The sequence below is a fragment of the Salmo salar genome, chromosome 14 (assembly GCF_965601325.2).
Source record: "Salmo salar chromosome 14, fSalSal1, whole genome shotgun sequence".
NCBI classification, from domain to species: Eukaryota; Metazoa; Chordata; class Actinopteri; order Salmoniformes; family Salmonidae; genus Salmo; species Salmo salar.
Window position 1 is genome coordinate 30,135,229 of NC_138304.1, and position 26,113 is coordinate 30,161,341.

Sequence of the window (26,113 nt, forward strand, 5' to 3'; positions counted from 1 at the left end):
AAAAACCTGTTTTCCCTTTGATTTAGTGTCCCCATGAGTGACAGAACAATGAGCCAATCACGGCACAACTAGAGAGCATTACCAACTCTCCTTATTTTCTGCTGGCTGCCACACCACCACCACAGAAAGCACTGAGCTAGGCTGAAACACCTACATTTTGGAGCTGCCTTATTCAAGAAAGAAAAAAAGACTGTTTGTATGCTGCTTTATTAACTCAATTATAAAAATGTTTTACATTGTTTGAAAACTGATATGTGACAATGATTAACGCTAAATTAAAATGTCAAAACAGGCTCTGCCCCACCTTCCCTGAATGACCCGTCGCCACTGGTATACCAGAGCACATATAAGTGTATGGCTTTAGGCTAGTGGAGGTGTTTGCTCACTTGTGGAAACTTTTAGTTGAAGTTTCAATTCATTGTAGTTACCACAGACGACGTATATAGTGATGTAGATGCCAAAGCGTTTTCCACGTAACAAAAGTTCTGATGCTGCCTAGACCTGCGCGCACTTCATGATAGGCTATGGATGAGTGTTGTTGAGCATGAAGATATATGATATTGACAGCATCTTTAGGTCATATGCATATTTGAGTAGGCTGCGCCGGTCGGCGAGGTGGCAAGCAAAGGACATACTGAAGTTGCATTTTGGATGCGTGGATGCAGATGCGCATGGATTTCAGGTGTTGTATTGCCTATTTCCAACTCCTTGGAATATCCGTCAATGATTTAACACAATTTAAAGCTGATAAATAAGATCATGGGGGGAGATCAACTCGATGCCAACGCGAGCTGGAATTACATGCACAACGACTCAACCAAAATGTGGAGCGACAACGCATTCACAGCGCCTGTCATGGTCATTCTTTTGATGATGATGGTAACTTTGGTTGTTGTGATAGTTTTGGGAAACGCTTTGGTCATTTTCGCCTTTAAAGTAGACAAGAGTCTGAGGTCTCAAAGCAACTATTACTTCCTGAATCTCGCCATATCGGATTTTCTTGTTGGTGAGAACATTTATGATTATTAAATTAAGTACATTGTTATTGCATGTTGAAGATGTCATTTGCATTTATTTTCTTATTTAAAGTAATTTATTGGTCTGTGTGTTTGAGTGAGAATAATAAACAGTAGAATATGAGGAATGTTATTTGTGGACCGCAACTCAGCCTGATATTAGTGGTACAGGCTCCGATTAAAACATTGTTATAGACAGCAGACAAATGCCAGGAAGTCCAGATGAACAAATGAGGGCTCCACTCCTCCTGGCAAAGTAGAATAAAAACATTTATTAAAGCGTAAGACTAACATGTATCCTAGCGGCTAGAGAGGCCAGATAACAACGGGACCGTTGCCAATTCGAATCCTGGGTCCGACGGGAAAAATCTGTCGGGAAGTGAGCTTGCAACTGGAGGGTTGCTGGTATCAAACCTAGATTCCATTGCCTGCTGTTGTACCCTTGAGTAATGCACTTAACCCCCACAACATCAGCTCTCATGTGGCAGCTCCATGCACCTCTAAAAAAACAAAACGTGTGAAGTGTGTCTTTCAGAGGGGTTGGGTTAAAAGTGGAAGCACATTTTGGTTGACCCAATATTGACCAATAAAGTAATCTTAATAAGTGCAATGCCTCTCCTCTCTCCCCATCTGGTTTTTCAGGGGCATTCTGCATTCCAGTGTACATCCCATACATCCTGACAGGGAGATGGATGTTGGGCAGAGGACTGTGCAAACTGTGGCTGGTCATGGACTACTTGCTCTGCACTGCCTCTGTCTTCAACATTGTCCTGATCAGCTATGACCGCTTCCTCTCTGTCACCAGAGCGGTGAGTAGGAGGAACCTTATGGCCTTGAATTAGTTCGTTCGTTGGAATGCCTTGAGAGGGAATGCCTTGACAGGAGGATACCCTACACACAATTGTCAGTTCTTAAAGCCCCCTTGCAGTCTTTTTCATTTTATTTATGCATCATCACTGTATGTCTACTAAATCACTGTGTTTATTTCATGAAAATAACTCCAAATATGTTTTGTATCATTTATTTCCCTGAGCCTCTTTTTAGCCGATACAGTCGCATACGTAGGATTTGTAGTACACAGGGGACTATGACAAACAAACCGACCATCTCGATGAGCGTTTCAGACAGCAGGGTTACCCAGAGGAATGGCTGCATGACGCAAGGGAACGTTATAAAAAATATGACCCAGGATGACAGCCTCACGCCCAAACGTCCCCGCCCCCCTGACCAACGCGTTCAATGCTTCCTTCAGTACTCCCCATTTGGTAAACAGTTCGACCATATTATTAAAAACACTGGTAGATCTTGAGCACCGATCCACAACTGAAAAATACGTTTAAAGAACCCCAGTGGGTAGTCTTCAGACGCGCCCCCAACATCAAATGGTGGTGAGGTCTGATCTTCCACCAGTGCCACGCGGTACCTTTCTAGACAATGTGCTGGACGGTGACTATAGATGTGGCGGGTGTACCCAGTGTAACTTCACGAACAAATGCACAATGTTCAATCACCCTTTTACGGGCAAGGCCATTAAAATTAAGGGCATCATTACATGTTCCCCAAAAATGTGATATACCTGATCAAACGTGTTTGTCGTCTATGCTATGTAAGAAAAACAAAACAAGCTCTGAAAACAAGGATAGCAGAACACAGGAGTAATATCAGGACCCTTGACCAGAGAAAACCCTGTGGCTGCGCATGTCATGGAGGCTCGTCACAACATGAGCTCTTTGAGATACATTGGCATCGAACATGTCAAGACACCTAGGATGGGCGCAGATACTAATAATCTATTATTGAGAAGAGAACTGTATTGAATGCACCGTTTGTGTACCATGTCTCTGAATCAAGAGTTTGATTTCAGACCATTTCTTACCTGAAATATGTCACTTCACTTTGATTTGTCTTGCCTTCCAGGTTACCCACTTGGTCATTTTGTAAATATATATTATGTTCTGGAACCATTACATGTACCCATCTCATTGTTATTTAATTATTAGTGATATGCAAATGCTTTTTGCACCCACCATGCGTCATGTCCGCAATGGTCATGTGAGGTAAAATGTGTATATTTTGGGATGTGAACACTCAGTGTGTTTGTCCTGACGGAAGATCCGTTTCGGATGGAAACATTGTCAAGAAAGCGGTGAATTGGGAGCTTTAACAGTGTGCAGGCCTTCTTGTTCTATACTAGTATTCTTTATTAGCCCATCACCTATGTTTTTTTTTTAATATATTTTTTTAATTATACATTTTTTACATTTATTTTACATTTATTTATTTTTTCTTGAGTGGATGGTCAGGGGGCCGGAGCATAATTATATATAATTTATAGACTGCAAATTGACCGCAAGAAGCCCAAACAGATATATTATTTGACTAAAACATAATAATTTCAAACCGTTCTTTCATTTGAATATGATCACATACACTACCGGTCAAAAGTTTTAGAACACCTACTCATTCACGTTTATTTTATTATTTTCTACGTTGTAGAATAATTGTGAAGACATCAAAACTGTTAAATAACACATGGAAACATGTAGTAACTAAAAAAGTGTTAAACAAATCAAAATATATTTGAGATTCTTCAAAGTAGCCACCCTTTCCCTTGATGACAGCTTTGCACACTCTTGGCATTCTCTCAACCAGCTTCACCTGGAATGATTTTCCAACAGTTTTGAAAGAGTTCCCACATATGCTGAGCACATGTTGGCTGCTTTTCCTTCACTCAGCAGTCCAACTCATCCCAAACCATCTCAATTGGGATGAGGTTGGGTGATTGTGGAGGCCAGGTCATCTGATGCAGCACTCCATCACTCTCCTTCTTGGTCAAATAGCCCTTACACAGCCTGCAGGTGTGTTGGGTCATTGTCCTGTTGAAAACAAATGAAAGTCCCACTGCAGATTGCTGTGGTAGCCATTCTGGTTAAGTGTGCCTTGAATTCTAAATAAATCACAGACAGTATTACCAGCAAAGCACCCCCACACCATCACACCACCCCCTCCCTGCTTCACGGTGGGAACCACACATACGGAGATCATCCATTCACCTCTTCTGCGTCTCACAAAGACACCGAGGTTGGAACCAAAAATCTCAAATTTGGTCTCATCAGACCAAATGGTCTAATGTCCATTGCTCGTGATTTTTGGTCAAAGCAAGTCTTCTTATTATTGGTGTCCTTTAGTACTGGTTTCTTTGCAGCAATTCGACCATGAAGGCCTGATTCATGCAGTCTCCTCTGAACAGTTGATGTTGAGAGGTGTCTGTTACTTGAACTCTGTGAAGCAGACTGACCTTCATGGCTTGAAGTAATGTTGGACTGTCGTTTCTCTTTGCTTATTTGAGCTGTTCTTGCCATAATATGGACTTGGTCTTTTACCAAATAGGGCTATATTCTGTATACCACCTCTGCCTTGTCACAACACAACTGATTGGCTCAAATGCATTAAGAAGGAAAGAAATTCCACAAATTAACTTTTCACAAGGCACACCTGTTAATTGAAATGCATTCTAGGTGACTACCTCATGAAACTAGTTGAGAGAATACCAAGAGTGTGCAAAGCTCTCATCATGGCAAAATAAAATATATTTTGATTTGCTTAACCCTTTTTTGGTTCCTAGCTGATTCCATATGTGTTATTTCATAGTTTTGATGTCTTCACTATTATTCTATAATGTAGAAAATAGTAAAAATAAAGAAAAACCCTTGAATGAGTAGGTGTGTCCAAACTTTTGACTGGTACTGTGTGTATATATATATATATATATATATATATATATATATATATTATATAACTCAGCAAAAAAAGAATCGTCCTCTCACTGTCGTACTGTGTTTATTTTCAGCAAACTTAATGTGTAATTATTTGTATGAACACAACAAGATTCAACAACTGAGACATAAACGGAAAAAGGTTCACCGACATGTGATGAACAGAAATGGAATAATGAGTCCCTGAACAAAGTGTGTGGGGGGGGGGGTCAAAATCAAAAGTAACAGTCAGTATCTGGTGTGGCCACCAGCTGCATTAACCTGTCTGGGCTAGGGGGCAGTATTTTCACTGCCGGATGAAAAACGTACCCAATTTAAACAGGTTACTACTCTGGCCCAGAAACTAGAATATGCATATTATTAGTAGATTTCGATAGAAAACACTCTGAAGTTTCTAAAACTGTTTGAATGGTGGCTGTGAGTATAACATAACTCATATGGCAGGCAAAAACCTGAGAAAAATCCAAGCAGGAAGTGAAAAGTCTGAGAATTGTAGTTCTTCTTTTGATTCTCTATCGAAGCTACAGTGTCTGTGGGGGACGTTGCACTTCCTAAGGCTTCCATTGGCTGTCTAAAGCCTTCAGGAAGTGGTTTGAGCATTTTCCTGTCACTGGGCAGATAATAGGAGCTCAGTTACTGAGTGGTCTGCCTGGCAACAAAGGGATTGGATATGCGTGGTCACGCGAGCACGCCGTTCCTTCTTTTTCTTCTTGAATGAATATGCTATTGTCCGGTTGGAATATTATCGCAATTTTTACATTAAAAATACCATAACGATTGATTTTAAACAGCGTTTGACATGCTTCTAAGTATGGTAATGGAACATTTTGACTTTTCGTCTCTCGTTCCGCGCTCGCACGTTATGCCTTTGGATAAGTGATCTGTACGCACGAACAAAACGGAGGTATTTGTACATAAATATGGATTATTTCGAACAAAAACCAAATTTATTGTGGAAGTAGCAGTCCTGGGAGTGCATTCTGACGAAGATCAGCAAAGGTAAGAGAATATTTCTAATACTAATTCTGAGTTTAGGTTGCCCCGAACTTGGCGGGTGTCTGAATAGCTCACCGTGATGGCTGAGCTATGTACTCAGAATATTGAAAAATTTGCTTTCTTCGTAAAGCTATTTTCAAATCTGACACAGCGGTTGCATCCAGGGGTAGTCTATCTATAATTCTTAAAATAATTGTTATATATTTTGTCAACGTTTATGATGAGTATTTTTGTAAATTGATGTGCACATTCACCGAACGTTTTGCTGGGAATACATTTTCTGAACATCACGCGCCAATGTAAAATGCGTTTTTTTGGATATAAATATGAACTTTATCGAACAAAACATACATGTATTGTGTAACATAATGTCCTAGAAGGGTCATCTGATGAAGATCGTCAAAGGTTAGTGCTTCATTTAGCTGTGTTTTGGGTTTTATTGACACATGTCCTTGCTTGGAAAATGGCTGTGATTATTTTTGTCTATGTACTCTCCTAACATAATCTAATGTTTTGCTTTTGCTGTAAAGCCTTTTTGAAATCGGACAATGTGGTTAGATTAACGAGAAGTTTATCTTTAAAATGGTGTAAAATAGTTGTATGTTTGAGAAAGTTGAATTATGACATTTTGTTGTTTTTGAATTTTCCGCCCTGATATTTCACTGGCTGTGTCCCGCAATAGGCTGAGAGAGACTGGACTGAGGGCTTGTAGGCCTGTTGTAAGGCAGGTCCTCACCAAACATCATAGCAACAAAGTCGCCTATGGGCACAAACCCACCATCGCTGGACCAGACAGGACTGGCAAAAAGTGCTCTTCACTGACGAGTCACGGTTTTGTCTCACCAGGGGTGATGGTCGGATTCACGTTTATCATCGAAGGAATGAGCGTACAAATTAAGTACTGTAGTGCATCTCCTCCTCATGGACTGCACCAGATTTGCCAGTTCTTGCTGTGAGATGTTACCACACTCTTCCAACAAGGCACCTGCAAGTTCCCGGACATTTCTGGGGGGGAATGGCCCTCGCCCTAGACCTCACCCTCCGATCCAACAGGTCTCAGATGTGCTCAATGGGATTGAGATCTGGGCTTTTTGCTGGCCATGGCAGAACACTGACATTCCTGTCTTGTAGGAAATCACAAACAGAACAAGCAGTATGGCTGGTGGCATTGTCATGCTGGAGGGTCATGTCAGGATGAGCCTGCAGGAAGAGTACCACATGAGGGAGGAGGATGTCTTCCCTGTAACGCACAGCGTTGAGATTGCCTGCAATGACAAGCTCAGTCCGATGATGCTGTGACACACCGCTCCAGACCATGACGGACCCTCCATCTCCAAATCGATCCTGCTCCAGAGTACAGGCCTCGGTGTAACGCTCATTCCTTCGATGATAAACGCGAATCCGACCATCACCCCTGGTGAGACAAAACCGTGACTCGTCAGTGAAGAGCACTTTTTGCCAGTCCTGTCTGGTCCAGCGACGGTGGGTTTGTGCCCATAGGCGACGTTGTTGCTGTGATGTTTGGTGAGGACCTGCCTTACAACAGGCCTACAAGCCCTCAGTCCAGCCTCTCTCAGCCTATTGCGGACAGTCTGAGCACTGATGGAGGGATTGTGCGTTCCTGGTGTAACTCAGGCAGTTGTTGTTGCCATCCTGTACTGTCCCGCAGGTGTGATGTTCGGATGTACCGATCCTGTGCTGGTGTTGTTACACGTGGTCTGCCACTGCGAGGACGATCATCTGTCCATCCTGTCTCCCTGTAGCGCTGTCTTTGGCGTCTCACAGTACAGACATTGCAATTTATTGCCCTGGCCACATCTGTAGTCCTCATGCTTCCTTGCCGCATGCCTAAGGCACGTTCACGCTGATGAGCAGGGACCCTGGGTATCTTTCTTTTGGTGTTTTTCAGAGTCAGTAGAAAGGCCTCTTTAGTGTCCTAAGTTTTCATAACTGTGACCTTAATTGCCTACCGTCTGTAAGCCGTTAGTGTCTTAACAACAGTTCCACAGGTGCATGTTCATTAATTGTTTATGGTTCATTGAACAAGCATGGGAAAGAGTGTTTAAACCTTTTACAATGAAGATCTGTGAAGTTATTTGGATTTTTACGAATTATCTTTGAAAGACAGGGTCCTGAAAAAGGGACGTTTCTTTTTTTCTGAGTTTATATTATTGTCAAAAAATAACATTGTGATATGCAACTGCATCGAGTTTTCCCCCATCACATATATTCTTGTCAAAAAATAACATTGTGATATGCAACTGCATCGAGTTTTCCCCCCATCACAAATTTTAAGCCAATAGTGGCGAACCATGCATCACCGGGGGCAAACTACCTGCCCTCCAGGACACCTACAGTACCCTATGTCGCAGGAAGGGCAAAAATATCTCATCAAGGACAACAACCACATGAGCCATTGTCTGTTCACCTCGCTACCATCCAGAAGGCGAGGTCAGTACAGGTGCATCCAAGCTGGGACCGAGAGACTGAAAAACAGCTTCTATCTCAAGGCCATCAGACTGTTAAACAGTCATCACTAACACAGAGAGGCTGCTGCCTACATACAGACTTGAAATCATTGGCCACTTTAATAAATGGATCACTAGTAACTTTAGTAATGCCACTTTAATAATGTTTACATATCTTGCATTACTCATCTCATATGTGTATATACTGTAATTTACACCTCTATTGCATCTTGCCTATGCTGCTCTGTCAATCTTCATCCATATATTTATATGTATATATTCTTATTCCATTCCTTTACTTATATTTGTGTGTATTAGGTGGTTGTTGTGGAATTGTTCGATTACATGTTAGATATTGCTGCACTGTCGGAACTAGAAGCACAAGCATTTCGCTACACTCACAATAACATCTGCTAACCATGTGTATATGACCAATAACATTTGATTTGACCAGTTGTGGGATAATGTCAATGTGGCTTTGATTTGATTGTAGCCGGGAGCTTTATATTTATGACAGTTTGCGATGGAACAAATTAAAAAATTTACTTACAGAATTGCTTGGCAAGCTAATCATAGGTCGACTGCGAGCTACTGGTAGCTCCTGATCTACCGGTTGTAGACCCCTGCTCTAGAGTCTACCCCGCTTACCCCTTCAATTTGGGAGGATACATTTAGGAGGGTACACAAGCTGAAATTACGGGCATTTTTTTTTCAGACAGCTCTTACACAGAAAGGGCATTATCATTTTCATAATTTCAGAGTGTTATTTCGACCTCAGAGAATGGAAATATCATAAAAAAAGCATGGACATCATGTTTTTGACGCTGTCTCTTATTAGTGGATACTCACACTGCTCTCAGGGCAGGTCTGCCAGTTTTGACTAGCAGTTATATTTCGTAGCAGGTGTGTGTGTGTGTGTGTGTGTGTGTGTGTGTGTGTAGGAATGGACCAAGGCGCAGCGTGCGTATCGTTCCACATATTTTATTTTAATGTGAAACTATGCAATACATACAATAAACCATAAACAAAACAAACCGTGACGAAGAGGTGCTACATGCACTAACTCAAAATAATCTCCCACAAACACTAGTGGGGAAAAACAACAACTTAAATATGATCCCCAATTAGAGACAACGATGACCAGCTGCCTCTAATTGGGAATCATACGAAAACCCCAACCTAGAAAAAAAGAACCTTGGGGAGCTGCCTCTCGGGCTTCCGTCGTTGCCGTGCTAATTCATCGTATCGTCGCCTTTCCTCTCGCGCTGGGTTAGCTAAAATGCTGAAATTGTCCAAGACACGACTCGAACATGTCAAGTTACAACCAGGCCTGCCCTGAGAACAGTCTTGGTTTCCACTAATATGAAGCTGTGTTTTTTTTATGCACTGCCCCTTTAACTCTTGATGTTGGTTGCCATTGTTTTCATTTTGCTTGACAACTTGCAGAGGAAATGTTGCCTGAGATTGAGGTGAGAGACAGAGAGAGGAGAGTCTGAGAGTTTGGTAAACCATTCCACGCATTCTCTTGAACATTTAGGCACTTAAACCTTAGTGCTGTTTTTCTAACAACCAAACAAATGTAAGTGCTCAATTACTATTGAAAGGGTCAAGACTCCCGTCAGGTGTGTTGCGGGTACTATTTAATGAAGCTGCCAGTTGAGGACTTGTGAGGCGTCTGTTTCTCATACTAGACATTAATGTACTTGTCCTCTTGCTCAGTTGTGCACCAGGGTGCACCACTCCTATTTTTATTCTGGTTAGAACCAGTTTGCACTGTTCTGTGAAGGGAGTAGTACACAGCGTTGTATGAGATCTTCAGTTTCTTGGCAATGTCTTGCATGGAATAGCCTTCAATTCTCAGAACAAGAATAGACTGACGAGTTTCAGAAGAAAGTGCATTGTTTATGAACATTTTGAGCCTGTAATCGAACCCACAAATGCTGATGCTCCAGATACTCAACTAGTCTAAAGAAGGCCAGTTGTATTGCTTCTTTAATCAGCACAAAAATGTTCAGCTGTGCTAACTTAATTGCAAAAGTGTTTTCTAATGATCAATTAGCCTTTTAAAATAATCCACTTGGATTAGCTAACACAACGTGCCATTGGGAAACAGAATTGAAGGTTGCTCATAATTGGCCTCTGTATGCCTATGTATTCCATTAAAAGAAATCTGCCGTTTCCAGCTTCAATAGTCATTTACAACATTAACAATGTCTACACTGTATTTCTGATCAATTTGATGTTACTTTAATGGACAATTTTTTTTGCTTTTCTTTCAAAAACAACAAGGCCGTTCTACTTCCAATGTTTGTCTATGGAGATTGCATGGCTGTGTGCTCGATTTTATACACCCGTCAGCAATGGGTGTGGCTGAAATAGCCGAATCCACTATTTTCAAGGGGTGTCCTTATACTTTTGTATTTATAGTGTATTTCCAAATTTCAGTGTTCTCTAATCACATCGCATTTTGGAGCATAGGCTGTAGGCCTACCACCCGTTTCCAAGTCCATTCGCTAATTTCTGAAATACGTACATTAATGGTGTGATAGACTACAGTTTTCTTGACATTTTGTTTTCATTATTGTGATAGGCTCATGTTTTACCGGTACGGAGTACCCCCGCTATTTATTTTGCCGGGATGCCGTCCGGACCGTACCGCCTTACTTTCACCCCTGACTGTGCCACTCTGCTACCATCCCAGAGGTCCCCATCTGGACAGGTTAATCATTCATGACCTCCCAAACCCCCCACCACCACCCAAATCTCAGTGCCAACACTAATTATATGCCCCCCCCCCCGCACAATGATGAAAGCAGAAAACTAAAGACACTTTTCAACTTTAGAACTCCTGTCCTGGTGTGGGCTTCTCCTCTTCAGCCAGGGGAATGAGGTTTCAAATCTGAAAAGCTTGGCCACCATTGCTTAAAAATTATATTACAATAAATGATAGGGAATGCACATTATTAAGGCCACTGACTGAACTGTCACAATCAGTTTAACCATAACAATTACAGTGCAAAATGTCTTAGTCGTAAGTAATCTGTGATGTGCACAACTTTTAGCAACAGAATGTGGCAGAGAGCGTATAAATATTTATATGAACTTATTTAAACAGACTGGCTTTCGTACCAAACAACACCATCTCTGAACTTAGGTTTTCAGAAATGGGCACAGACACTGTCACCTGCTTTCATTGTGCCAATTTAAATCATTTGTAGCATCAGTGACTGGATATGCATATGCCAGTTGACTGATCGTGCCTTCTCTAGTGTCTTACTCGCCTATTGGGCACAGACGTCAGTTAGATGTTTAGTTTTGATTTACATTTGGTTGAGTTGTCAACCAAATTACAAATTAGACGATGTACGATCACGAATATCCTACCAACGGGACAGCAAAAACTGTAATATCCTATGTTTCACGGAATCGTGGCTGAATGACGACATGGATATACGCTGCACCGGCAAGATAGAACAGCACACTCCGGTAATATGAGGGGGGGGGGGCTGTCTGTGCATATTTGTAAACAGCTGGTGCACGAAATCTAAGGAAGTCTCTAGATTTTGCTCGCCTGAAGTAGAGTATATTGTGATAAATTGCAGGCCACACTACTTGCCAAGAGAGTTTTCAGCTAAACTTTTCGTGGCTGTTTATTTTCCACCACAGACAGATGCTGGCACTAAGACCGCACTCAGTCAGCTGTATAAGGAAATAAGCAAACAGGAAACAACTCACCCAGGCACGCCTAGTGGCCAGGGACTTTAATGCAGGGAAACTTAAATCAGTTCTACCAAATTTCCATCAACATGTTAAAAATGCAACCAGAGGGGGAAAAAATTCTAGATCACCTGTACTCCACACACAGAGACGCGTACAAAGCTCTCCCTTGCCCTCCATTTGCTAATTCCGACCACAACTCTATCCTCCTGATTCCTGCTTACAAGCAAAAATGAAAGCAGGAAGCTCCAGTGACTCGGGCTATAAAGAAGTGGTCAGATGAAGCAGATGCTAAACTACAGGACTGTTTTGCTATCACAGACTGGAACGTGTTCCGGGATTCTTCCGATGGCATTGAGGAGTACACCACATCAGTCACTGGCTTTATCAATAAGTGCATCGAGGACGTCGTCCCCACAGTGACTGTACATACCCCAACCAGAAGCCATGCATTACAGGCAACATTCACACTGACCTAAAGGGTAGAGCTGCCGCTTTCAAGGTGCGGGACTCTAGCCCGGAAGCTTACAAGAAATCCTGCTATATCCCTGCGACGAACCATCAAACAGGCAAAGCGTCAATACAGGGCTAAGATTGAATCATACTACACCGGGGCTCCGACGCTCGTCGTATTTGGCAGGGCTTTTAAACTATTACAGACTACAAAGGGAAGCACATCCGCGAGCTGCCCAGTGACACGAGTCTACCAGACGAGCTAAATCACTTCTATGCTCGCTTCGAGGAAAGCAACACTGAGGCATGCATGAGAGCATCAGCTGTTCCAGACGACTGTGTGATCACGCTCTCCGTAGCCGACGTGAGTAAGACCTTTAAACAGGTCAACATACACAAGGCCGCGGGACCAGACGGTTTACCAGGACATGTGCTCCGGGCATGTGCTGACCAACTGGCAGGTGTCTTCACTGACATTTTCAACATGTCGCTGATTGAGTCTGTAATACCAACATGTTTCAAGCAGACCACCATAGTCCCTCTGCCCAAGAACCCCGCTCCCCAGGGGTGCGTGCTCAGTCCCCTCCTGTACTCCCTGTTCACCCACGACTGCATGGCCAGGCACGACTTCAACACTATCATTAAGTTTGCAGATGACACAACAGTGGTAGGCCTGATCACCGACAACAACGAGACAGCCTATAGGGAGGAGGTCAGAGACCTGGCCGGGTGGTGCCAGAATAACAACCTATCCCTCAACGTAACCAAGACAAAGGAGATGATTGTGGACTACAGGAAAAGGAGGACCGAGCACACCCCATTCTCATTGGCGGGGCTGTAGTGGAGCAGGTTGAGAGCTTCAAGTTCCTTGGTGTCCACATCAATAACAAACTAGAATGGTCCAAACACACCAAGACAGTCGTGAAGAGGGCACGACAAAGCCTATTCCCCCTCAGGAAACTAAATATATTTGGCATGGGTCCTGAGATTCTCAAAATGTTCTACAGCTGCAACATCGAGAGCATCCTGACTGGTTGCATTACTGCCTGGTACGGCAATTGCTCGGCACTACAGATGGTAGTGCGTATGGCCCAGTACATCACTGGGGCTAAGCTGCCTGCCATCCAGGACCTCTACACCAGGCAGTGTCAGAGGAAGGCCCTAAAAATTGTCAAAGACCCCAGCCACCCCAGTCATAGACTGTTCTCTCTACTACCGCATGGCAAGTGGTACCGGAGTGCCAAGTCTAAGACAAAAAGGCTTCTCAACAGTTTTTACCCCCAAGCCATAAGACTCCTGAACAGGTAATGAAATGGCTACCTGGACTATTTGGTGAGCAAGAAGATCGAGTATATTGACATCATCTTTAGTTCTGTGTGAGTGTGTCATATCGACCGTATTTGAATAGGTTGCTTCTGTCGGCAACGTGACCAGCAAAGGACATACTAAAGATGCATACTGAATTAAAATAAACTATAGCGAACAAATGTATCAGATACCTTATTAGACCACTGACTGAACTGTCACAATCAGTTTAACCATAACAATTACTGCACAAAATGTCTTGGTAGTAAGTCATCTGTGATGTGTAAAACTCCTATTTTAGCAACACAATGTGGCAGAGAGCGTAGAAATATTTGTATATATTTATTTAAACTGACTGGCTCTCGTACCAAACAACATCATCTCTGAATTCAGAAAGTGTCACCCACTTTCATTATGCCAATTTAAATAATTTGCGCCATCAGTGACTGTATGTGCATATGCCAGGTGACTGATCATGCCTTCTCTAGTGTCTTTGTATGAGGTAAAGCACACAAAGCACAGTAGACAAAGGAGAGTAATACTGTGTATAATGTTCTGTTTTGTTTCACCAGCACACAGCACAACACTTAACATCAGAGGCATGAATACAAATGAAACTAGAGAGGCTGAGGCTCTTCTTTAAGCCACACGACATTACGCTTTGATCATAGACATCCTCCAGTTTCTATGATCCTCTCCAGTTTCCCTCCAATCAATCAGTAGAGAAGTAGAGAGAAAGAGATGGTCGGCAGCCAAGGAGCGGCATTTTGCCTTAAAGCACTTTCCTCCCAACTTGAAATAGAAGTGGCAGGCCGTCACATATTGTAGAGCATCTGAAGTAAAAAGGAAAGATTGGGATCAAGATGGAGATGTAAGGTCAGGACAGGTGGGGCAAGTTGAGCTTTTTCCGATAGAAATTGGATCAAATCTAAGAGAGCATGTTGAAGAACCTCATTGACTTGTTGAAGAACCTCATTGACTCATTGAAGCTCATGAAGCAGACTAGGCTGAGGGAGATGTACCAAGACATCTCCTTAGAAAGCCCTCCACTACAAGACTAGGGCCAGGACTTGTTACTGACCTGACCAGGAAATACTCTGGTACCTAGAACTCTAGCCCCTATACACTACCTGGTACATGGTCACATGGTCCTGGTCACTCCCTACTATTAGCAAGTTGAAGGGTGGACTGTGTACATATATTACACACTGTATAATATTACACACTGTAAGTTTACATATTGTGTACATATTACACACTGTAAGTTTACATATATTGTGTACATATATTACACAATGTAAGTTTACATATATTGTGTACATATATTAAGTTTCATCCTCACAACCAGGTTTCCATCCAACCTTTTTATGCAAGTAAAGTACATGTCGGATGAAAAATCTCACGACAGGCCTGATGGATTCAGCACATTTGTCTGTAAACTTTCCAAATGTCACCAAAACCAAAATATACTAGACAAGGTGGGGTCTTTTTTTTTGTTCAACCACTGAGCACCGAGACGTTCATGGACGTTGAAAAGTGGTTAAAATTTGGTCCGACCTGGCTATGATTTCAACGTCCACAGACTTCCACAGTTGTTTTTTGGTCATGTCCGGACCAGCCTTGATTTTAACGTCCAAACATAGACGTCCATGATTGGTTAAGATTTGGTCCAAATGTGAACCAATCATAGTTGCCACAAGTTTGGACAGCTCAGTACATAACAGTAGAGTACACTAAAGAAAATTAGAGTATAGTTCAATATAGTGCATTACAGTAGAGTACAGTAAAGAAAAGTAGAGTATAGTTCAGTACATTATGGTACAGTAGCGCTACTGTGCTGTATTTTGATGTCCAAATTTGTGAAACATAGACGTCTAGGATTGGTTCAGATTCGGTCCTGTCCGGACCAACTAAATGCGGTCTTGTTTGGTGGTGGAGCTCATTAAAGTAATAGCCAGTGTGTAGAATAATACCCAAATATGTAAAGGGAGATATTGCATATTTCTACCTTTGTGTACCTATTTAGGATACATCACCATGAAGAGAATGCCATATCAATAATTATACATTTCTGTGTATTATAGATCAGGGACCCATGATGAAATTCCATTACTACAATTCTGTTACTGGATGTATATTATTATTATTATTATTATTATTATTATTATGCAGTTCAATTACCAAAAGCATAGCTGACACCCCATTCTTTCTGCAGATATCTTGAATGTTAATTTGGAGCAGATATTTAAGGGTTTTTGAAAACGTGGACATAAAAAACTGTTACCAAACTTTGCATGTGCGCAGTTCTTCCAGTAGATGTGTTTTTGTAAAATGTACTGTGTAAATTGTTAAAGTTAGTCATTGTGCATAAAGTTGTTGTCATGTGTGCTCCCTCTTTGGCCTCTAGGTCACCAGGTTGCTCGTTATGGCGCACACCTGTCACCATCATTACGCGCATCAGCGCATTATGACACTCACCTGGACTCCATCACCTCCCTGATTACCTGCCCTATATATGTCACTCCCTTTGGTTCCTTCCCCAGGCGTCATTGTTTCTGTTTCAGTTTCCTGTCTGTGCGTTGTTCGTGTTTCTTGTTTTGTATTATGTTTCATTTATTTATTAAAACACGCACTCCCTGAACTTGCTTTCCGACTCTCAGCGCACATCGTTACAGTTGCATGGTTTATTGAACTTTGAAATCAATGGTTTTTGTTTGGCATACATTATAAGTAAAACATCTGAGTCTCAGTGCAATTCAGTTCATGTGGAATTGCCCTTTACAAACCAACATCTAGACAGAATGAGTCATAACACAACAAAGCCCAAAATCACCAATCATGTCTATCATCTTTGTCTCTTGTTTCCACCAGGTGAGCTACCGTGCCAGACAGGGCATGACCCACCAAGCCATCATGAAGATGATAGCAGTCTGGGTCCTGGCCTTTGTCCTCTATGGCCCTGCCATCATCTTCTGGGAGCTGGTGGTGGGGAAGAGCCGTGTCCCAGAGGATGAGTGCTACGCTGAGTTCTACTACACCTGGTACTTCCTCCTCAGTGCCTCCATGTTGGAGTTCTTCTCCCCCTTAATCTCTGTATCCTTCTTCAACCTCAGCATCTACCTCAACATACGTCGGAGGAGGCTCCGGAACAGAGATGAGACAAGTGGACAGGCACACGCGCCCGATGGACAGCCCCCTTCCCTGGGGAGAGGGGAATGCCTCCGCCTCACTTCCCTCTTCTCCCGGAACTCGGTAGTGGTTAAGAAGCTGTCTAGCACTGTGTCTGTCCAGGAGAGGGGATCAGGCTCGGGTTCCTTCCACTCCCAGATCTTCCATCCCCCCTTGGAGCGGCAGGACACCTCCACTAGGGGCACCCAGCGCAGCTGCCTGTCAAGGGACAAGAAGATTGCCAAGTCGCTGGCTGTTATCGTGTGTGTGTTTGCTGTGTGCTGGGCGCCCTACACCCTCCTGATGATAATCAGAGCCGCCTGTAAGGGGCGCTGCGTCCAGCACCATTGGTATGAGGTCACCTTCTGGCTGCTGTGGCTCAACTCGGCCATTAACCCTTTCCTCTACCCGCTCTGTCACAGCAGCTTCCGCAGGGCCTTCAGCAGGATCCTGTGTCCCAGACGGAGGTCAACTCAGCTGGCCACCAACTGACCTGCAGTATGGCCAATCACTTAAGGGCCTCTACTGTATCATGTGATGGATAGGCCAGTAGCCAGAGAGGTGGTGATACACACATGAAACACTTTACTGTACATAGACCTAAAGGAGATAATCAAGACTAAAACTGATACTTTAGCAATGAACATTTTTAATGGAACAAAACAGATTGTCTTGCATGTGATAGGCCAGTGGCCAGAGAAGTGGGGTGAATCTCGAAAGCCAAAATGATTGTAAGAGAAGCACTTTACATAGACTCAAAGGTGATACTACATAAACTCAAAGGCGATACTACCCACTGGGCACAAACTGGTTGAATCAACGTGGTTTCAACGTAATTTGTCAACGTCTTGTGACGTGGAATCTAAGTGGAAAATACAAAAAGTCATCAACTGTTGTTTTGAGGGTGATATTTCTACCACAGGATTATGTCGTCATGGTAACCAGATTTTAACATAGACAAACCTTGTATAAAATATGTACCATTTTAAAAGATCTTCAATGTCATATACACTACCAAAATAAGAAAAACAACAATAGGCAGGAGAGCACCTCCTACTGGAGAATGTATTTCTGTACAGATACCCTTTGGTCTCCTACCCAAGGTTTTAACAAAGCCCAGCCCTGCTTAGCTATGATATTTGTCACTGACTCTTACCAGTGCGCTATCATGAGAATGATTTTTGCGAGTTCTCTACTTAATAATGAAATAGATTTGCTGTTGCTCTCAAAGTCATTCCCGAAAGGGTAGGTTTTATGTAGCAAATGAAGAGACCATACTTTATCACTCATGTACTGTATCATCATTGATGCTATTTAGACCTATATACAGTAGAATCTGTAAAGTCACCAACAGCTAATGTTTCAGTTCAGTAGGCCTAGGCTCTCACTCTGGTTGGTTTGAAATGTAATGATATGTAGTGATATTGAATTGTGTCTGGTTGTCAACGCAACCAAATATCAACATTTGAAGGAGTTGTATCTTCTTTTTGACTATGTTCCATCTGTGCCACTGACTTAATTAATCATTTCTATGTTTGATTCATGTCTCCATCTCAACCAAAAATCGAAGTTAAAGAATAGGATGGAGATGGAGACTTGAATCTAACATGTACATTATTTGTAGAATAACTGGAATTGAAGCCAGACCAAGTCAATGGTACAGTTGGAATTTGTATTTATTAAGGATCACCATTAGCTTCCTCCAGAGCAGCAGCTACTCTTCCTGGGGTCCAGCAACATTAAGGCAATTATATACAATTTAAAATATTACATGACATTACATTTCATAACACCTTTCACAACACATTAAGCGTGTGCCCTCAGGCCACTACTCTACTATCGCATATTTACAATACAACATCCATGTGTACGTGTGTGTAGAGTGCGTGCCATCTCTTCACAGTCCCCTGTTCCATAGGGGGAACTTTAAATCTGATTGGCCTGCTTGCATCAGTTACCTGATGTGGAATAGAGTTCCATGTAGCCATGGCTCTATGTAGTACTGTGCGCCTCCCATAGTCTGTTCTTGACTTGGGATTGTGAAAGACCTTTTGGTGGCATGTCTTGTGGGGTATGCATTTCTGAGCTGTGTGATAGTAGTTTAAACAGACAGCTTGATATATTCAGCATGTCAACACTTCTTACAAAAACAAGTAGTGATAAAGTCAATCTCTACTCCACTTTGAGCCATGAGAGATTTACATGCATATTATTAATGTTATCTCTCCGAAAGCAGAAGATAAATCTCCTTAAATTGTTGATATTTGGCTGTGTTGACTGCAGTGATCACTTGCACCATGTACTTTTAAAGTAATCTCAACTGCAATCCAGGTCATTTGTTTCTGCCATTAGATGAAGCACAGTGATAACACATTAATCTGTTGTATACCGAAACAAAATCTCAGACATTGTTTTCTCATTTGAACTTTGCTGTGTTTTTTTTTAAAGCAGTGATAGGTTATTAAACAAAACATCTGACATTGCTTTTCCATTGGAATTTGGTTGTTCTTTTAGATGGTTGAAAGCATAATGATAACATGATGTAAATTCAACTAACTTTGGGCTGTGTTTTTGAGTGGGTGGATAGGCCTATAGGTTGTAATCTCATTGATCAACTTCTTAACCAAATATTACAGTACCCAATTATCCACGTTGCAATTACGTGGTGTTCCCAGGGGTAATGATCAAATCTGATATTTTACCAATGAACATATTGGATATAACAAAACAGATTGTCATATTGACTGCTGTTTACAAAAGTGTATTTGAAGAGTAGATTTGAATGTATTATGAGCATGTGTATGGCAGTGTTCGTTTTGTGAAGTCTGAATTTTGTGCAAATGTACAGTATTCATCAAATTATATGGCACCAAGGTACTATGTGGCCCATGTGAATTCATGCTTGTCATCATTATCATAAGACCAATATTTGGTGTATGAATAAAAAACAATCATGTTTAACTTTGATATCAAACCTCAAAGGTTTTAATGTGGTACCTTTTGAATTATACTGGAACAAAGCAGGTTCATTCTGGCCCACCTCTCTACCTTTGGTCACAGAAAAAGAGAAATGGAGAAAGCAACAGAAGTGTCATGTTTCTTTTTATTTTCAGAAACAGGCCACTACCTTCCTCTGCTGTCAGAATTATGCCACTACTGACCTCTTTGGAAAATATTTCTTTGTCCTCAAACATTGGCCAACATGAACTGATATGTTAACATTTCTTAGGCTGAATTACCATATTGGCCAGATTAAACTGCATTATACAAGAAGGCATTTTATTGTATGACAAACAGATGGTAAATCAAAGTATTTGTTTCTTTTGTACCATATTGGATAATGAACATGGTGTACAGGAGTAAATTCGCCACTAGATGTCACTGTGCATCTTCTAGCTTTTGTTTGTATCAACACCCTCTGTGTACCCATAGTTTATTTTATTTTTTACTTCATTTCACCTTCATTTAACCAGGAAGGCCAGTTGAGAACAAGTTGTCATTTACAACTGCGACCTGGCCAAGATAAAGCAAAGCAGGACGACAACACAGAGTTACACATAAACAAACGTACAATCAAATACACAATAGAAAAATCTATGTACAGTGTGTGCAAATGTAGAAGAGTAGGGAGGTAAGGCAATAAATAGGCCATGGAGGTGAAATAATTACAATTTATCATTAACACTGGAATTACAGATGTGCAGATGATGATGTGCAAGTAGAGAATAGAGATACTGGGGTGAAAAAGAGCAAGAGGGTAAGTAACAATATGGGGATGAGGTGGTTGGGTGTGCTATTTACAGATGGGCTGTGTACAGGTACAGTGATCGGTAAGCTGCTCTGACAGCCGATGCATAATACTTAGTTACTGACTGCATCAATACCCTCGATTGATTGAGATTAAAAATAAGCACAGAGGAGGCGGCGTGGTAACCACGCCGCCTCCTCCGTATTCTAAAAAACAATTATTCAACAATTATTCATTTGAGGCCTTTATTTTCTTAGGCTTCAGTTGCGCTTTCTTCACTCAAGCAATCCATGTGTAAAATATTTAACCCTGTCATTTTGATAATTTTATGCTGTGCTGTGTCATTGATTTAAAAAAAGATGTCACCAACATTGGTCTATTAGAAAGGATAAGACCCTGAGATGCAGCCTTGTTTTGAATACGTTGCTTGGCTTCAATGTGACACAGTGCTTGACAAGATTGACAAGATATCTGTTGTTTTTGGTGAACTTTCCAGACCAAAACCTGCAAGTAAGTTCCACAAATTGGGCCACTGCTGTGGAGAACGCTTCTGGGTCATCTACAGTAGTACTAAATCTTCTACAGACTTGTTTAGTATGATGCTCCAAAATAAATTGTGGAGAGTCACTCCTGTGTTATGATATAGATGATACTATAATTGAGAATTTCAATAAGCATTTCTTTACGGCTGGCCATGCTTTCCACCTGGTTACCCCTACCCCGTTCAACTGCCCGGCACCCTCCACAGCAACCCGCCAAAGCCCCCACCATTTCTCCTTCACCCAAATCCAGATAGCTGATGTTCTGAAAGAGCGGCAAAATCTGGACCCATACAAATCAGCCAGGCTAGACAATCTGGACCCTCTCTTTCTAAAATTATCTGCCGAAATTGTTGCAACTCCTATTACTAGCCTGTTCAACCTCTCTTTCGTATCGTCTGAGATTCCCAAAGATTGGAAAGCTCCCGCGGTCATCCCCCTCTTCAAAGGGGGTGACACTCTAGACCCAAACTGCTACAGACCTATATCTATCCTACTCTGTCTTTCTAAGGTCCTCGAAAGCCAAGTTAACAAACAGATTACCGACCATTTCGAATCCCACCGTATCTTCTCCGCTATACAATCTGGTTTCAGAGCTGGTCATGGGTGCACCTCAGCCATGCTCAAGGTCAGCCATGCTCAACGACATCATAACCGCCATCGATACGAGACATTACTGTGCAGCCGTATTCATCGACCTGGCCAAGGCTTTCGACTCTGTCAATCACCACATTCTTATTGGCAGACTCGACAGCCTTGGTTTCTCAAATGATTGCCTCGCCTGGTTTACTGAAGCTGAAGCTGGAGACTCATATCCCCCTCACTAGCTTTAAGCACCAGCTGTCAGATCAGCTCACAGATCACTGTATCTGTACATAGCCCATCTGTAAACAGCCCATCTATCTACCTACCTCATCCCCATACTGTATTTATTTATCTTGCTCCTTTGCACCCCAGTATCTCTACTTGCACATTCATCTTCTGCACATCTACCATTCCAGTGTTTAACTGCTATATTGTAATTACTTTGCCAACATGGCCTATTTATTGCCTTAACGTACCTCATTTGCACTCACTGTATATAGACTTTTTGTTTTCTTTTGTTCTACTGTATTATTGAATGTATGTTTTGTTTATTCCATGTGTAACTCTGTGTTGTTGTATGTGTGGAATTGCTATGCTTTATCTTGGCCAGGTCGCAGTTCCAACTGAGAACTTGTTCTCAACTAGCCTACCTGGTTAAATAAAGGTGAAATATTTATTTTTATTGTTTTAATTAGTGTGGTTCTCTCAGGGTGATGGTGAGTTATTAGATGTATAATTGCAACATGATGCTAGATAGTGAGAAGGGCCTTTGGTTTGCAGGTGCCTGGGGTCCCAGAGGGGACTGCATTGCTCAAAGTGTTGCCATTGTCTGTGTGCACATCTGGGCCAGCTGGCCTTGCATGGTCAGGTGTTGGCTGCCTGCCTGGGAATAAAGCCACAGCTGCAGGGTGCTAAGCTCCTCTCCCTCCCCTGTATGGTGGTGAGGGATAGCAGACAGACATGGGTTCAATTAGTATTCCAAATCTTTCAAATGCTATAGCTGCGCTTTACTGAGCTTGCCTGGCACAGAATAATTCAAAAAGTGCAAACCCCTACTATACGTCACTCCAGGTAGGCTCAAACAAATGTTCAAAGTATTTGAAAGATTGCAGATCCTATTTGAACCCAGGACTGGGAGACAGAGACACACTTGTGCCTAGAGGCACGGGATGCAGCAGTAGCAGTAGGAAGAGCATTTCCCTACGGTAGGGATGGATTACTACACTCATCATCAAAATACCAAACCTCAGTTCTTCCTGCATGTTTGTAAATGCTAAAACAAGCTCCGCTAACGGACATCTATTCTGCACTAGGTCAGTGAGGTTAGGAAAGATAGTGTGATTGATAGATTAAAATGTCATGGGGTTTGTGGAAATATGTTTTTAAATGTGGCCAATCAGTGTAGATGAAGCGGAGCATACAGGTTAAAGAAGGATTTTTAAGCCTTGAGACATTTGAGACATGGATTGTGTATGTGTGCCATTCAGAGGGGGAATGGGCAAGACAAAATATTTAAGTGCCTTTGAACAGGGTATGGTAGTAGGTGCCACGCTGCTGGGTTTTTCACGCTTAACAGTTTCCTGTGTGTATCAAGAATGGTCCACCACCCAAAGAACATCCAGCCAACTTGACACAACTGTCGGAAGCTTTGGAGTCAACATGGACCAGCATCCCTGTGGAATGCTTTCAACACCATGCCCCTACCAATTGAGGCTGGTTTAAGGGCAAAAGTGTGTGCAACTCAATATTAGGAAGGTGTTCCTAATATGTTAACTGTGTGTGGCTTTGAGCATGTGTGTTTCTGCGTGTGTGTGTGCGTGTGTGTGTGTTTGTGTCTGTGCAGGAAGACATTTGAACATCTGTGACTAAATTCTGCGACCTTAAATGGAGTGCACCTGTGCCCCATAAGTTTATAGAGTCCATTATCGGATAAACGAAGTGGTTAACAGATGGAGGAGGGGGCCTATATAACCCCATTCATGAGAACCTTTAAGGAGTCCTTCATGTATAGGGCCGGATACAATGACTTCATGCTGAAAACCTCTGTTTAGGTTCTCTACGTCTAATGACTAACTAATCTTCAGACTTGACACTGAAAAAGACTTAGACCTGAAAATGGTGAATAGGTGCTGTGCTTACCTGTGCTTTACTGTAACATGATGAAGGACAGTGAAACCCCTCACAGACATTTCAGTACACAGACCTTATCACAAAGTCATTGTCACAGGATATTTCAGTAGATATAAAGGCCAAAGCACCTTGAGAATAGATCCATAGGTCCACAGGGGAAAGGGAAAATCAAACACAGGAGGGAGGTGAGGCCATCCTCCTTCACCCCACACAGGGCCTCAGTGTGACCTGACCTCCTTTGAGATGATGATTGACCAGGGTCGCTGCTGTTCAATGTGGCCCCAGGCTGTTCACTTATCACCCAACTGAAAGGTAAACCACACTCAGTATTTCATAGACAGAATATTTTAAAAAGCTAGTTTTTTTTGTGTGCAATTTTTCCCTCTTTCCATTTTCCCTCCTTCCTTCCACTTTTCCGGGACACATCGTTTCCTGACTGGAGCTTAAATAATTCCATTGGAATCCTCTTAGGATGGGTTCCCAGCACTTGGCAATTAAACAATTACATTTAATCAGCATGGGGCGACGCTTCCAGTCACCCTCATTTCAGACGTTGATTAAAAGCAATTCTGCAGTGGTTATTGCAGACAACTTTAGAACACTGCAGTTCACATAGGTTTACTGCATGGTGATGTGGCAGGGTGATGTGAGGGGTCAGATTGGATGGCATTATGGCAGGTTCACTGGTGGGCGAGAGGGACGAGACGAGGGATTTCTGGTCCTGATAACCAGAGGACAAATTACAGCTTCACAGTCAGTAGACCTGCGTGCACTGTCCTGTCCCTAATCAGACATTGTTAAATTAAACAGAGACACTTTGACTCCATGGCACAGTAGATTCAAATGAACAATAGTTAGTGGCAATAATTGCGTGTGTGTGCCCATTATAATATAGGCATGTATGTGTGTCTGTGTTTGGATTGATGCACCTTGACAAGCTGTTCCATCATACCATGCAATCACATCTTTCTGTATGTATAGAAAACAAGGAAAGAGCTTTTGATTTGTGAATCATATTTGACACGACATCATGCCTGAGTGAATGTGTGTGGCATAGAGCAGTCTGCTCTGTATATCCTGTCTCTACTGTCTCCTTGGGTATATCTCAAATGTCTATTCCTTGATAGGGAAGTTGCAGATGGAAGCATTGGAGGAGAAGGAACCTCAGCTCTTCAAAAAAGAGGTGAGGACAGGAACAGGACCAGGGAGGAGAGGAGAGGACAAAATTAATTTAGGAAAGTCTCCCCTCTACGGTTTCCTATCTCCCCTCTTCTCTGTCTCCCCTCTCCCCTGTCTCCCCTCTCTACTGTCTCTCCTCTCTACTGTGTCCTATCTCCCCTCTCCCCTGCCTCTCCTCTCTACTGTCTCCTATCTCCCCTCCCCTCTGTCTCCCCTCTCCCCTGTCTCCCCTCTCTCCCCTCTCCCCTGCCTCTCCTCTCTACTGTCTTCTATCTCCCTTCTCCTCCGACTCCCCTGTCTCCCCTCTCTCCCCTCTCCCCTGCCTCTCCTCTCTACTGTCTCCTATCTCCCTTCTCCTCCGACTCTCCTCTCCCCTGTCTCTCCTCTACTGTCTCCTATCTCCCTTCTCCTCCGACTCCCCTCTCCCCTGTCTCTCCTATCTACTGCCTCCTATGCCACCTCTCCTCTGACTCCCCTCTCCCCTGTCTCCCCTCTCCCCCCTCTCCCCTGCCTCTCCTCTCTACTGTCTCCTATCTCCCCTCTCCTCAGACTCCTCTCTCCCCTGTCTCCCCTCTCTACTGTCTCCTCTCTACTGTGTCCTATATCCCCTCTTCCCTGTCTTCCTTCTCTACTGCCTCCTATCCCACCTCTCCTCTGACTCCTCTCTCCCCTGTCTCCCCTCTCTACTGTCTCTCCTCTCTACTGTGTCCTATCTCCCCTCTTCCCTGTCTTCCTTCTCTACTGCCTCCTATCCCACCTCTCCTCTGACTCCTCTCTCCCCTGTCTCCCCTCTCTACTGTCTCTCCTCTCTACTGTGTCCTATCTCCCCTCTTCCCTGTCTTCCTTCTCTACTGCCTCCTATCCCCCCTCTCCTCTGACTCCTCTCTCCCCTGTCTCCACTCTCTACTGCCTCCTATCTCCCCTCCCCTCTGACTCCCCTCTCCCCTCTCCCCTGTCTCCACTCTCTACTGTCTCCCATCTCCCCTCCCTCTCCCCTGTCTCCCCTCTCTACTGTCTCCTCTCTACTGTGTCC

At 42.8% G+C, this 26,113-nt stretch overlaps 1 protein-coding gene across 1 annotated transcript; it reads left to right on the top strand.

The window, feature by feature from the left end:
- The first annotated feature begins 398 nt into the window (after positions 1–398).
- LOC106569281 (histamine H3 receptor-like) lies at positions 399–19,930 on the top strand. The gene is made up of 3 exons (XM_014140466.3): positions 399–1,006; positions 1,659–1,825; positions 16,603–19,930. The coding sequence occupies exons 1-3, from the start codon at positions 760–762 to the stop codon at positions 17,389–17,391; spliced, it is 1,203 nt and encodes a 400-aa protein (XP_013995941.1). The 5' UTR covers positions 399–759; the 3' UTR covers positions 17,392–19,930.
- Positions 19,931–26,113: the final 6,183 nt, after the last annotated feature.

Excerpts from the sequence above, each read along its gene's own strand:
- LOC106569281 (XM_014140466.3), top strand. The coding sequence starts at position 760 with ATGGGGGGAGATCAACTCGATGCCAACGCGAGCTGGAATTACATGCAC. Across the intron at positions 1,007-1,658 it reads CATATCGGATTTTCTTGTTG|GGGCATTCTGCATTCCAGTG; the intron begins GTGAGAACATTT and ends CTGGTTTTTCAG. Across the intron at positions 1,826-16,602 it reads TCCTCTCTGTCACCAGAGCG|GTGAGCTACCGTGCCAGACA; the intron begins GTGAGTAGGAGG and ends TGTTTCCACCAG.